We start from the raw sequence: 15,995 nt of genomic DNA, 5'->3' as shown, positions 1-15,995 counted from the left end.
AAGACTCTCTAACTGCTTGTCAGTATATGAATTAAAAAGAGAAAGAGTTAAAAAATTGGTTCTAATCAGGAGAAACAGAAGAAGCTGAGTATATATATCCTACAAATGAACACTACAGTTACTCTTAAATATCTCCTGACAGGGAACAAGCAGACTTTAAAACCATACTTCGTCAGTGAGTCTCAGAATCGAAGACATTACTGCAGAGGTTTTTACTTGAAGGACATTTGAAGGAATTGAGAAAATTCTATTCCGTGCGCTTACTTTTACCTCAAGACACTGATAAATTTAAGTAGCACTTCCAGAGCAAGGTTGGCAACCTGACTGGCATTCAAAATCCTGGAATGCCTGACAGTGTGACATGACCATGGTTTTTCAGCAGTTTCAAAACTTTTAAACTTTTCAAAGTGCATTTCAACAAAAGGTAGACATATCAGAGTCTTCTCCTGTCCCTGTACCCTTTCACATGATATGGCTTTACTGTGAACATGCTGCCAATATTGATTCTGGGAAATCACTTTACTGGCTTTTATCTGATTAGATGGCTTTGGAACAATAATGACTGAGACAGCCTATTGATTTTGCCTCTAAAATGTTTCTCCTATCTTGTCTCTGATTCTTCATCCCCACTGCCAACTACCCTCTTTAGAGCCTTCCTTATTTCTTAAAATAGCTCCCCCCTCAACTTAATTGGAATCCCAAATTTAGTCTCTGCAAACCAAGTCATGTGAAATTCCACTGCTGGATTAATCTATACATGGCACAATTCTAATCAGGTCACTTCCTTGCTCAAAAATGGTTAATGTCCCCCCATTGCTTATACAATAAAATCTAAACTCCCTATTTGACATTCAAGGATTGTCCTGTGTATGGATTACTGGGTTGAAAATAACCTCCACTCAGAATTTTGACAACACTGCTCCAGTGACTTTTGATTTTTAATATTCTATTGAGAACTGAAATGCAATCCTTTCATACCTCCTTTGCATGTAACCTAATTTTTCTTTCTAGAAGCTTTTATGATTCTTTTTTTAAGCCTCGGTATTGTGCTCTTTCATGATAATGTGAACTGGTGTGTGTGTGTGCGTGTGTGCTGGAAAGTCTTTTGTTATTTTTCACTCACTGGAATATGGTGGCCTTTCCACTATGTACATTTATATTTTCTTGTTTTTGGACATTTTCTTGTATTATTTCTTTGACAGTTTCCTCTCCAAACTTTTCTAAGAAAACTCTTCTTTTATTAGAATCTTCTGGATTGATTTTCTCATTTTCTGTTCCACTTTCTGGGAAACTGACTTGACTGTAGTTTACATATTTTAATTTTCAAACTCGTTCTTGTGTCAGTGAGGTTCCTTTTCTTACAGCATATTCTTGTTTCATAGATGCACAGCCTTATCTGTTGAAAATATTTATTATGCTTAGAAGTTGGTTTTGGCTTTGTGCATTGTCTCTGTTTCTTCTGAGTTCTTTTTTCTCTCTCCTATTTATTTGTTTTTCCTCCTGCCTTTCATGGTGAAGAATTTCCTCAATATCTGGAGATTCTTGGCCATCTGTCTTTATTTTAAAGTGCTAAAGAACTCAGTGGAAAACTGTGTGCTGGAATATAGCTTACAGATTAATGAGCTTCATTGCAGAGTACTTCCTGGCCAGATGTTTTTTAAAAAGTAATTTAACATCTTTATTGAGATATAATTAACATACCATAAAATCTACCCACTTAAAGCACACCATTTTCAGTATACTCAGAATTGTGCAATTATCACCACAGTCTAAGCTTAAAACATTTCATCACTCCAAAAAAGAAACCTCATGTCCATTAGCAGTCATTTTTCATTCCTCACTTCCCTGCCCTATATCCCCAGCCTCTAGCAGCCGTTAATCTGCTGTCTTCATAGATTTGCCTATTCTGGACATTTCACATAAATGGATTGTACATTCTGCAGTCTTTTGTGACTGGCTTCTTTCACTTTGCATAAAGTTTTCAAGGTTTATCCATACTGTAGCATGTATCAGTATTCCATTCTTTTTTTAAGACTGAATAATAGTGTATTAGGTGGATGTATCATCTTTTGTATATCCACTCATCAGTTGATGGACATCTGGGTCAGTATCATTTTGGGGCAATTATAAATAATGCTTATAAACATTCATGTACAAGTTTTTGTGGGGACATAATGTTTTCACTTCTCTTGGATATAATTAGGAGTAGAATTACCAGCTGAAATTGTAATGCTGTGCTGCTGCTAAGTTGCTTCAGTTGTGTCCGACTCTGTGCGACCTCATAGATGGCAGCCCACCATGCTCGCCCGTCCCTGGGATTCTCCAGGCAAGAATACTGGAGTGGGGTGCCATTGCCTTCTCCAATGCATGAAAGTGAAAAGTGAAAGTGAAGTCGCTCAGTCCTGTCCGACTCTTAGCGACCCCATGGACTGCAGCCCACCAGGCTCCTCCATCCATGGGATTTTCCAGGCAAGAGTACTGGAGTGGGTTGCCGTTGCCTTCTCGGGAAATTGTAATGGGGGAACATAAATGTTGGTATCTTTTTATCTGGTTGAGTTTCTCAAATTTGCTCTGTATAAATGTAAGCCTGGCTGCTAGCCTTTTAGAGCTGGGTAGGAGCTGAATCTTTCCAGAGTTCTGGGGATAAGCTCTTTTCAAACTCTGTAATTTCTGGCTCTCTTCTTTTGCTTATTATTTCCATCCGAAAGAGTACTCTCTCCATGTCTATTTCTCAGTTCAAATTATACTTGTTTTCTAAGGTATAACTCACTGCCACTGCCCTCTAAGGTCCTTCTCGATCCACTCAACAAGAAGAAATCTTACCTCCCTGTACCATTTCTTCTTGGATATTTACTTCTGTTGACTCCTTAAGGTTGGGCTGTGTCTTTACTTCTCTATATTCCCTGGTAGCACATGGCTTTCTACTCTGTACATAACTCTCACAATCACCTATGTTACTGTGTGACAAGATATTTGGTTTTTAGAAATATTATTTGGCAACATTCTACTTCTCATGTCTATGCCCTACAGTTTCACAAAGGAAATTCTAAGTTTAAGAATCATTATAAATTGATCCCCAAGGCAACCTTGGCACCAAATTCTATCAGGGCCTTACAGCAGAGTTTATGACTTGCAGATCATTGGCTAAACAGACCTGCAGGGTCTTTTTGATCAATTGAGTCTGCATGTTAAAATAACCTTTTAGTCTTTTGCACAGAAAAACTTACTGATCACATATAGTAAACCTTCTTTAGATGAAATGGACTCACTTACAACTGCTTTTCTGCCATCTTTAAGCAGTAACTCAGACCTCAAGAGAATAATTTTACATTTTTAAAATGTAATGAGTGCTAAATAAGGTTTGTAGTTATCAAAAACCTTTAAAAATTCAAAATATCATGATCACTACTTCATTATCCTTCTGATACCCCAGATAGAATATTTCCTCCTCTTGAAGGAGAGAGAGAAAGTGAACTGAACAGCATTATAATGAGAAATTTAATGAGAAAGAGATCCCTGTCTTCTTGAGTTCAGAGTTCTGGTCAAATTTGGACAGTTAAGCCCACAAAGACTGACATGTTGCACCAAATGAAAATTTAAAACTTCTATATAATCTAGAGACATGATTTTAAAACATAAGCAACTGACTGAAGAAAAATTTAACAATATGAGTAACAGTGGTTTACAATCCCTTGTAATAATAAAGGACTACTCCAGATCATTAGATAAAGGACAAATAGCTCAATAGAAAATGGGCAAAGGGATCAATAAGCAAGTCACTGAAGAAGAAAACTTCTGAAAAGATGTTCAACTTACCAGGCATTAGGGAATAGAAATTAAAACAAACAAATGTCTGCTACCTGACTTTTCTGTGAGGGGCAATATAGCATAAAGTTAAGAATGTACACTCCAGAGCTAGAATTCTTGAATTTGAATCACAGTATTGCCATTTTCTAATGTGCAACCTTGTGCAATTCACTCATTTCTCTGTTTCAGTTCTCTCATCTTCAAAATAGCGTCATGAATGTAACTAGGGTTGTTATAATGATTAAATGAGTTCATTTATGTGAAGTGCTTAGACCAGTGTATGACACATAGTACACACTGTGTGTGCAAGTGCTAAGTTGCCTCAGTTGTGTCAGACTCTTTGTGACCCTATGGATTGTAGCCTGCCAGTCTCCTCTGTCCCGGGATTCTCCATGCAAGAATAGTGGAATGGGTTGCCAAGCCCTCCTCCAGGGGATTTTCACGCCCAGGGATAGAACCTGGGTCTGCTGCACTGAAGGCAGATTCTTTATCACTGAGCTAGCCAGGAAGCCCAGTACATACTGTACATGTGTTTACTATTTCTGTTCATCCATCATACTGATAAAATATATGTTTGAAGGATAAAAGTAATTTTTAATATTGATGTATAGTTTCTGTACAATTATATCAATTTCTGTTGTACAAAGTGACTTGGTTATATATATATATATATATATTTTTTTTTTTTAAATAGTGTTTTCCATTATGGTTTATCACAGCATATTGAATCCAGTTCCCTCTCTATACAGTAGGACCTTGTTATTTATCCATGGATAAAATTGATCCTAACCTATGGGTGGGAATGGAAATTAGTACAGCTTTTCTGAAGAACAATATGATATTGTATATACTTCATACTAGCAGTTCTTCTTCAGAAATCTAACCCCATCAAGTGAGGAGAGAAAGGCACATAACAAAAATGATTATTACATCTCTATTTTATGCCCAAGAATGGAGAAACAAAATATTCATCAGCAGGGAAGTGATGTACACATGTTACAAAAACTGTTAAAAAGAATTATGTAGATTTATATGACTGACATATAAAGTTGTCCAAAATATTTATTTTATAAAGTGAAGTCACAAAGTAATACATATAATATGATCCCACTTATGTGAAAGGCTTCCCTGGTGGCTCAGTGGTAAAGAATCTGCCTGCAATGCAGGAGACTTGGGTTCGATCCCTAAGTCGGGAAGATCTCCTGGAGAAGGAAATGGCAACCCACTCCAGTATTCTTGCCTGGGAAATCCCATGGACAGAGGAGCCTGTTGGGCTATAGTCCATGGGGTCGCAAGAGTCAGACACGATTCACTGACTAAACACCAACAACACCAGCTTTATGAAAACAAGCAAAATATACATATGTATGCATTCATGTATGGATTTTTTAAAAAAACGTTTGAAAATATACGAACTGTTAATGAGGTTATTTATATGGGAAGAAAAGGAAGGTGACAATGTATTGAAACTTTTTTCCTTTTACACAAAGACACAAGCAATTTATAATACAATTTAGAAACTGCAAAAAGGGGTTGCTTACTTAGGTTTGCCTAGAGTTTCTGCAGACTTGCCATAAGAATAGAAATGTTTTTCTACTCAGATTTAGACACCACATACCATTTTGGAAGAAATGGCCTGATTTCAGCAACTGATGCATATCGCACAAGACCAAGGGTCTTTGGAAAAACCTCTTAATGATACTAGTAAGGTTACCAATTTGAAGAACTCAGCTGATTAAGATCTTGTACCTTAGGTCTATCTATCTGTGTTTTCAGATGATCTGATGGCAAGAAGGTCTTTTTTTTTTTTTGGTTGAACTGTGATATATTCAAACTTCTAGTGAGTATATCCCTATATAAGAATAATAAAGTTTCTGAAAATTTTCTGTTTAGAAAACCTCTATAAATGGATTTGGAAGACAAAAAGGATTATCTAATATTTGAGATTTATTAGCACTTTTTTAATTATGCTGTATTTATTTAGTATGCTGTATTTGAGTCAGAAAGATACTACTGTTGACTGAAGTAGAATAGCATGGAAGTCACATATAAGGAATTTAAATCATTGGAAAGGCTGAAAATGCGCTGCCTATATAATAGCAATAGCAGACTCCAGGAGAATATAATCTCTTGGTAATTCAATCCAAGAATTCCTCTAGGCTACCTAAAGCAAAACAGAATAGGAAAGAGCACTTGGTTTGAAATTGAGAAAGTGATATTTAGTGCAAGTTTATACAATAAAGTATACCTACAAAAAATATCTCCTTGTCTCTCAAGTTTATACGTGATGCTACAGAGTTTAAGGAACTGGTGATTGAATTAGGAATGTTTTCGTTGCTATACCATTTCCTTGTCCTTAAAAACCAATATTCTGAAAAATCTTGTCATTTCTATTTTATTGAGACTTATTTATAAAATGGTTTGAATTCTTACAATGATGAAAGTTGTAGAATAATAGGAATCTAAGGGAAAATATGAGAATAAAAGATTTTTTTAAATGATTACCCTTAAACAAAGAGGTATAAACGAGATATCTAACAACACAATTGCACTGCAATTGAACATACTTGCAAATTTCACAGAACATCTCTAAAGTGGTTCAAGCATAAGAAGAGCTGATAAAGCTGTAGCCTCTCATCAATTCAGTATAGGGGAAAAGGTACTTTATTTATAAAATGAGAGTAACTTTCTGCCTGGCAAGTCTATAATCTGCAATTATGAGATTACAATCTACATTTCTACTTATGATGTAGGTAGCTGGAAATAATGGACTTATTACTGAAAAGAAAAAGAAACACCCAAGTATAAATAGGAGGATCATTATGAAAGGCAGACAAAAGTTTAAATCCAAGCTCTACTAATTAGCTGTGTGACTATGGGCATGCTTCTCAATCTCTTTTGCCTTAGTTCCTCATTTGTAAAATAGTATCTAGGGTTGCATTACATGACAGACTACATTAAAAATACTTGGCACAGAGTAAGCACTCAATAAATACTGGTGATGTGTCAAGACACAAGAGTACCATTTCCTAAATTTTGAGCATTGTGGAGACATGAATTATTACAAATGTGTCCTAGCATACATTCAATCATTTTAGAAGGGTGTTATCCTTAGAGAGCTATGCATGTGAGGTTTGCTCAAGCTGGTAGTACTAATTATTGAAATCCAGGCTTCCTTTTTTAAAAAAGAATTTTTTTTAAAAAATTATTTATTTGGCAGTGCTGGGTCTTAGTTGTGGCATGAAGGAGCTTTGATCTTCATTGTGGCATGTGGAATCTTTAGTTGTAGTATGTGGGATCTAGTTCCCTGACCAGGGACTGAACTTGGGCCCCCTGTATTGGGAACAGAGTCTTAGCCACTGGACCACTAGAGAAATCTCAAGGCTTCCTTTTCACACAGGCCTTCTAGATGTGACTGTAAATTAATAAGGCCGAGTTCATATAGTATACACAAAGAACAAGACAGCAGTGAAGACCAGGGACTCAGAGCAAAGTTGCCCAAGTTTAACCATTTTTTCTATTTACTAAGCGGTATAACCTTTGAACCTCTCTTTCTCAGACTTGTCACCTGTAAAATCGTGATAATATTAGTATTTCTCTTACAGGGTTATTCTAAAGATTAAACAAGATAAAGTATATAAAGCATTTAGCATAGTGCTCACAAAATGTTAGCTATAGCCATCAGCATCCCTTAAAGCCATTCTACAGAAGAAAGATACACCTTGGACCACGAGAACACAATTTGACAGAAATAGCACAACTGACTCTTAAATTAGTTCTTGGGTATCTGCACACTCTCCAATATTGTAAGATTTTTAAACTGGTTTGGTATGTAAGCTAATATTTTGTACCGTGCCTCAATATGAGCAAGACAAAAAAGTAAATTTTTTTAATCAGTTCTCTAGGATTATCACTGATGCACAGTTAGAGAAGACCAAAATACCTTACCAAAATGCACTGTAAAATTGCTTTCTGTGTTTTAAGCAAGTGAATGCCTACCTGTCATCGGTATTGCGAAGAGAGGGAAGCCGAAAGCTCGTGTTTCGGTCAAGCTTTGATTGGCTTTTGGTCCTCTTGATGGAGCCTTTTAGGCGCTTGCTGAAGAACCCCTAGAATGAAAAGGCAGAAGGTGATAGGAAAAAGAACAAAAGGGGAACCTTGCTATTTCCTAACTCGTCTGCACTGACTTTATAAAAGCTACTCAGATTCTTATAATCAAGACCAGAAACAGAATCTAGCTTTTAATTTTTTAATTTGTAAAACACAGTTGCTGGAAACCACTTGGTAATGTGCTAAAAATTTTTTTCTTCCAAGATAATTGGGAGAATTAGACTTTTTGATGGCACTTAAGTTCTTATTTCTTAAACTGTCCCTATACTAGCTATGGTAAAGAAACTTCTAACTTTTAAGGTCATATGTTGGTGGTCTCAACAGTGGCATAATTTGATCTATGTCACCTTGGATATGGTATTTATGATGTTAACTTTCAAATATAGTTTAACTATTTTAAAATGAAATTGGTATGTATCATTTATGAAACCAGTGAAGCAACTAGACTTCCGAAGAACAAAGTGCCTTATAGTTTTTAGCCCCTGCTTACTTTGTGCCACTTCTACCAAACCATCCAGAGTGCCTTGAACATCGTCCAGTCTTAGCACCTGACATTCAAAAAAGCTTGCTGAATAAAAAAGTAAAGACAAGAATGAACATCAATGAGCATTTCTTTTAAGAAACAGTTCTACTGTTGAGAGATGAAAGGACATCTTACAGAGGTATCTTAGAATGTTTTGACAAAAGACTGTAATTCAAAGAAAAGTATTTTGATGCATGGAAATACAATAATATTTCCAAAAGGAAAGAAAAAATACTATGCCAATAACAGCACATCAAATCTGTTATATTCTTTTAGTTACCATTAAACTCCACTGTTTTGGAGTAAAGACTATATTAATCACAATAAGCTAGGTTATACTTATCTAATAACTTTACAATAATATGATCTCACACAAAATATCACACACACAAAAAATAATAATTTCATACAAAACATACTACGTATCTCTGAGCAGGTCAAATGTGATGGGGACCTGGCTCTATGCTGTCCTCACGCAGGGTCTTGTGCTAAGGGTGGCTCCATCTCTGTGCTTCTATAGTTGCTGCAGCAGGATAAAGGAAGTGTGGGAAATTTTGTACTTGCTCTGAAAGCTTTATGTCACTAATGGTCTCATTTTATTAGACAAAAAAGTCACATGACCACGCCTAACTTCAACAGGGAAAGAATGTACAATCCAGAAAGATAAGTGGAGATATCCGGTGAATAGCAGAGTGGACTGCCACTGCTTTTACATGCCAAGTACGGTTTGCAAACACATAAGCACTCTGAGAGAATGATGGAAATTACTTATCTGAATCAGAATTGGAACTATTTAGCTGACTGAAGAAAAATGCTTATGTTATTTCTTGTTCTTGTAGTCCAAAGAATAAGGATAAAAACTAGAAAATATCACACAAACAAAATTCCCTAAACTGTTTTTTATTTCCCAGGTTTTTTATTATAGGTGTTATTGAGATGGATTGGAGGGAAAAAAAACAAGGCTATATTAAAAGTACTATATTTCTTAGAGACAGGCATTTGCCTGGTTTCCTGTATAATCTTAGCATCATTAGGGAAAGTCACTGTTATTTGTTCTCCAAGGCAGAGGTTTTATTTACTACCTGCTATGATTCAGTCAAGACGAGTCATCACATTTTCTTAAGAATGCAGTCAGCAAGCAAGACTGAAATTTATAGAATTCTATTGGGATCATTTATTGTTGGTGCAAAAACCACGAGCCTAAGTTGACATTCAGCCCAAGAACTCAACTAAATACCATATGTAAATACATTTCTAACAAAACTATAGTTAAGTATAAGTAGTTAACTGAGAATGTACTAGTAGGTATTCACTCATATAGTACTTTATCTTTCTGTGGCACTTTTATCTTATACTTCATATTTTAATCCATTTATTAAATATTTATTTTATATGTATAGGGTATAAAGCATCGTAACAACTATTGTAAGGGTATCAAAGATTAAATAAAATCCTTGCCCTCAAAAGGCCTGTAGTTTAATACAGGACTAAAAATTAATATAAATATATATAATACAACATGTATTAGGAAGGTACATGTTATTAATGCCTGACATATTTAATCACAAAATAAAACTATCTATTTCTTTGAATCTAGGACACCAGTGAGTGTCACACCATTATTTTATGTATACTAAGAAAAAAAGCTGCCAATTAAGCTATAACAAAATGACTTATCACTAAGACTCTTTATTTTGCATTAAAGAAGTTGCTTTTTTAATGACTTAGCTTGGCAGGTTTTGTCATATATCACATAGTGTACACAAAGAAAGAACATACACAAAACTGGTTAAGGTATTTAATGCTTCTTCATTCTTCTGAACTATTTTTTTGACTCAGAGTCGTTGTTGTTCATGTTTTTCCACAAAATACCATGATATATTCTCTCTTTTAAGAACACTGATGATGAATGGCATGTTTTAAAAGATAAACTATGGAGATGTTAAAATGTGAAAAAATTTACATCTCAGAATTGATGAAACATGGTATTATTTTAGAGAGGTACATAGGAAATTATTTCAGGAGTTTAGAGAAAGAAGAGGTTGCATCATCTATTGAAATGCAGGGAACTTATATGGAAGAAGTGGTATATGCTAGGTCACAGAGAGAAGACATGATTTGGGTTTGGAGGAATTGAGGAGCAAGGGTACTATATGGACCACAGCATGAGAAGGGTATACATTAGGGAGATTTAGTGTGGTTGGTAAATTATTAGTTGTAGCAACAAATAAGATTGGAAAATGGAAAGTTGATTTGTCCAGCTATTGGGTTTGGGTGGACTCTGGGAGCTGGTGATGGACAGGGAGGCCTGGCGTGCTGCGGTTCATGGGGTCGCAAAGAGTTGGACACAACTGAGCAACTGAACTGAACCGAACTGACAAGATACCCCAAGTCCAAGGTAAGAGAAACTCAAGTAAGATGGTAGGCGCTAAGAGAGGGTATCAGAGGCCAGACAGACTGAAACCACAATCACAGAAAACTAGCCAATCTGATCACATGATCCACAGCCTTGTCTAACTCAGGGAAACTAGGCCATGCCATGTGGGGTCACCCAAGATGGATGGGTCATGGTGGAGAGGTCTGACAGAATGTGGTCCACTGGAGAAGGGAATGGCAAACCACTCAATATTCTTGCCTTGAAAACCCCATGAACAGTATGAAAAGGCAAAAAGATAGGACAATGAAAGAGGAACTCCCAAGGTCGGTAGGTGCCCAATATGCTACTGCAGATCAGTGGAGAAATAACATAAGAAAAAATGAAGGGATGGAGACAAAGCAAAAATAACACCCAGTTGTGTATGTGACTGGTGATAGAAGCAACGTCCGATGCTGTAAAGAGCAATGTTGCATAGGAACCTGGAATGTTAGGTCCATGAATCAAGGCAAATTGGAAGTGGTCAAGCAGGAGATGGTAAGAGTGAACATCGATATTCTAGGAATCAGCGAACTAAAATGGACTGGAATCGGTGAATTTAACTATGATGACCATCATATCTACTACTGTGGGCAGGAATCCCTTAGAAAAAATGGAGTAGCCATCATAGTCAACAAAAGAGTCCGAAATGCAGTACTTGGATGCAATCTCAAAAACAACAGAATGATCTCTGTTCATTTCCAAGGCAAACAATTCAATATCACGGTAATCCAAGTTTATGCCCCGACCAGTAACGCTGAAGAAGCTGAAGATGAATGGTTCTATGAAGACTTACAAGACCTTTTAGAACTAACACCCAAAAAAGATGTCCTTTTCATTACAGGAACTGGAATGCAAAAGTAGGAAGTCAAGAAACACCTGGAGTAACAGGCAAATTTGGCCTTGGAGTACAGAATGAAGCAGGGCAAAGGCTAATAGAGTTTTGCCAAGAGAACGGACTGGTCATAGCAAACACCCTCTTCACAAGAGAAGACTCTACACATAGACATCACCAGATGGCCAACACCAAAATCAGACTGATTATATTCTTTGTAGACAAAGATGGAGAAGCTCTATACAGTCAGCAAAAACAAGACTAGAAGCAGACTGTAGCTCAGATTATGAACTCCTTACTGCCAAATTCAGACTTAAATTGAAGAAAGTAGGGAAAACCACTAGACCATTCGGGTATTACCTAAATCAAATCCCTACGATTATATAGTGGAAGTGAGAAATAGATTTAAGGGACTAGATCTGATTGAGTGCCTGATGAACTATGGATGGAGGTTCATGACATTGTATAGGAGACAGGGATCAAGGCCATCCTCAAGAAAAAGAAATGCAAAAAAGCAAAATGGCTGTCTGAGGAGGCCTTATAAACAGCTGTGAAAAGAAGAGAAGTGAAAGGCAAAGGAGAAAAGGAAAGATATACCCATTTGAATGCAGAATACCAAAGAATAGCAAGAAGAGATAAGAAAGCCTTCCTCAGTGATCAGTGCAAAGAAATAGAGGGGAAAAACAGAATGGGAAAGACTAGAGATCTCTTCAAGAGAATTAGAAATACCAAGGGAATATTTCATGCAAAGATGGGCTCGATAAAGGACAGAAATGGTATGGACCTAACAGAAGCAGAAGATATTAAGCAGAGGTGGCAAGAATACACAGAAGAACTGTACAAAAAAGTTCTTCATGACCCAGATAATCACACTGTGTGATCACTCACAATCACTCACCTAGAGCCAGACATCCTGGAATGTGAAGTGAAGTGGGCCTTAGGAAGCATTGCTACAAACAAATCTAGTGGAGGTGATGGAATTCCAGTGGAGCTGTTTCAAATCCTAAAAGATGATGCTGTGAAAGTGCTGCACTCAATATGCCAGCAAATTTGGAAAACTTAGCAGTGGCCACAGGACTGGAAAAGGCCAGTTTTCATTCCAATCCCTAAGAAAGGAAACGCCAAAGAATGCTCAAACTACTGCACAATTGTACTCATCTCACACATGAGGAAAGTAATGCTCAAAATTCTCCAAGCCAGGCTTCAGCAATACGTGAACCGTGAACTTCCAGATGTGCAAGCTGGTTTTAGAAAAGGCAGGGGAACCAGAGATCAAATTGCCAACTTCTGCTGGATCACTGAAAAAGCAAGAGAGTTCCAGAAAAACATCTGCTTCCGCTTTATTGACTATGCCAAAGCCTTTGACTGTGTGGATCACAATAAACTGTGGAAAATCTGAAAGAGATGGGAATACCAGACCACCTGACCTGCCTCTTGAGAAATCTGTATGCAGGCCAGGAAGCAACAGCTAGAACTGGACATGGAACAACAGACTGGTTCCAAATAGGAAAAGGAGTACGTCAAGGCTGTATATTGTTACCCTGCTTAATTAACTTCTATGCAGAGTACATCATGAGAAATTCTGGGCTGGAGGAAGCACAAGCCAGAATCAAGATTGCTGGGAAAAATATCAATAACCTCATATATGCACATGACACTACCTTATGGCAGAAAGTGAAGAAGAACTAAAGAGCCTCTTAATGAATGTGAAAGAGGAGAGTGAAAAAATTGGCTTAAAGCTCAACATTCAGAAAACTACAATCATGGCATCTGGTCCCATCACTTCATGACAAATAGATGGAGAAACAGTGGAAACAATAGCTGACTTTACTTTTGGGGGGTCCAAAATCACTGCAGATGGTGATTGCAGCCATGAAATTAAAAGATCCTTACTCCTTGGAAGGAAAGTTATGACCAACCTGTATAGACTTCCCTGGTGGCTCAGATGGTAAAGCGTTTGCCTACAGTGTGGGAGATCTGGGTTCGATCCCTGGGTCAGGAAGATCCTCTGGAGAAGGAAATGGCAACCCACTCCAGTACTCTTGCCTGGAAAATCCCATGGACGGAGGAGTGTAGTAGGCTACAGTTCGTGGGGTTGCAAAGAGTCGGACATGACTGAGTGACTTCACTTCACTTCACTTCAGATAGCATATTAAAAAGAAGAGACATTACTGTGTCAACAAAGGTCCATCTAGTCAAGGCTATGGTTTTTCCACTGGTCATGTATAGATGTGAGAGTTGGACTATAAAGAAAGCTGAGCACTGAATTATTGATGCTTTTGAACTGTGGTGTTGCAGAAGACTCTTGAGAGTCCCCTGGACTGCAAGGAGATCCAACCAGTCCATCCTAAAGGAAATTAGGCCTGGGTGTTCATTGGAAGGACTGATGTTGAAGCTGAAACTCCAATACTTTGGCCACCTGATGCGAAGAGCTAACTCATTTGAAAAGACCCTGATGTTGGGAAAGATTGAAGGCAGCAGAAGGGAACGACAGAGGATGAGATGGTTGGATGGCATCACCAACTCAATGGACAAGAGTTTGGGTAAACTCCGGGAGCTGGTGATAAGACAGGGAGGCCTGGCATGCTACGTGCCATGGGGTCACAAAGAGTCAGCACAACTGAGTGACTGAAGTGAAGTGAACTAATAATGCTGTATCTATCTTAACATCCACCAGAGATTAAATCTTAATAAGTGCTCAATAAATAAATCTCACAACTATATACATAAAATTATAGTTGTTTACAGAATACAGATAAGGGAAATTATAAGATGGCCCAGAGTGGTTGGTGAGGTAGTAGAAGCTACTACAAAATTCTCTTTTCATTTCCTTGATATAACTGAATTATGGTTTTCATCTGAGAAGACTATTTGGCTCAAAGCTTGGCTCCTTCTATACCTTTGCCTGGACCAACCAGGTTGCACTGAGCCTTCCAGCAACATTATTCCTTCTCTGAAGCCTCAGAGTGTATGGTATGTCCTCTTGCCCACCAGCCCCTCTGAGCAATTCCTTATATACAGGTCAGTAGGCTCTGTACTGTGAACAGCCCTGGCTACAGCTGAGTGCATGGGAATAATTGACCTAAAGGTACCTAAGAGAATGGTCCTGGTAAGAGTTCTATCTCTAGTATGTGGTATCATCTTGTAGATCCTAGCTGCTCTAGCCTGATCCCTGGCCATTTCCTGCTTTGTGCTTTAGACACCAGCAACTCTGAAAGCCTCGAATTCGTCATGTATCTCTGCTACTGCTCATATTCCCTCCCTTTTCCTTGTTTAAGTCATCCTTTCAGACTCCGCTGAGCCATGACCTCCTCTAAGGTGTCTATTTTGGCAATCCCTGACCCTGTTGTAGATTAATTGTCCCTCCTATGTGCTTCCAAGAATCTATAAATATAGCCAGTGTTACATTTAGCACGCTGCATACCCACTGATGTGTTAACAGTCTTCCCTATTAAATTCTGAACTTATCAGGACAAGAACTAAACAATTTTTGCATTCCTTGGCAAGGTTGGTATCTGGGATCTAGTAGGGGCCCAATGTATGTTTGTAGAACTGAAATTAAATAGGCAGTGAAATGAATAAAACCCATCATGCTGCTTCTGGTACAAATGCCACCATGGAGAGAACAGGGAACCCTGAGTCAGGAAGTATGGCTTCAAATCCTGGCTCAAATTTCTCCTAGTTGAATGATACTGGACAAATAATAACTCTGAGTTTTCAGATTTCTTAGAGGTAAAATAAAGATTAAAATTTCCTGAGGTCATCTCAAAGAATAAGATAACTGAATGCAAAGGTACTTTTAAAGTAATGGAAACTGGGTACCTATAAGTATTAACTAAAACAAATCTAGGATGAGACACAACTGAACAGGTTGGTGAAATCATGATTTTTTTCCTTCTAGAAACTACTGCAATGAAGAAAGGAAAGCAAACTAGAAATAATTCCCACAGTATCAGGGATTTGGGGCTATTTTGCTCAGTGATATATGCCAGTCCCTGTAAGTGATACTTGGTATATCATAAGTGTTCAGTAAACATTTGTTGGCTGAAAGAATTTATTGAAGGCCTCCTGGGTTATCAACTACTGGCCAGGTGCTTTCCAATATGTGGTAACATTTAATTCATGGAACAACTCCACAAAGTAGGTATTCAATAACTTGATTTAGGTAATAAGAGTTAATAGGTGAGAAGTCAGAATTTAAACCCAGGCTAATGCTAGTACTGAAAAAGCTTCATTTATTCATATATTTATTTGTAGATACTTGAGGTACTTGAGATATATCAATGAACAAAACAAACAAAACTCTT

General features: G+C 37.4%; 1 protein-coding gene across 1 annotated transcript in view; it reads right to left on the bottom strand.

Moving 5' to 3' along the window:
- RASAL2 (RAS protein activator like 2) overlaps positions 1 to 15,995 on the bottom strand; it is a 385,749-nt gene that overhangs the window by 52,558 nt on the left and 317,196 nt on the right. The window contains exon 5 of the mRNA XM_052653719.1: positions 7,807 to 7,916. Coding sequence (XP_052509679.1) covers positions 7,807 to 7,916 — 110 coding nt within the window. The remainder of the gene's footprint in view (positions 1 to 7,806; positions 7,917 to 15,995) is intronic.

The sequence above is a fragment of the Budorcas taxicolor genome, chromosome 16 (genome assembly GCF_023091745.1).
Source record: "Budorcas taxicolor isolate Tak-1 chromosome 16, Takin1.1, whole genome shotgun sequence".
Lineage (NCBI taxonomy): Eukaryota > Metazoa > Chordata > Mammalia > Artiodactyla > Bovidae > Budorcas > Budorcas taxicolor.
Note: the sequence above shows the minus strand (reverse complement) of the source record. Positions and strands in the feature narration are given on the sequence as shown.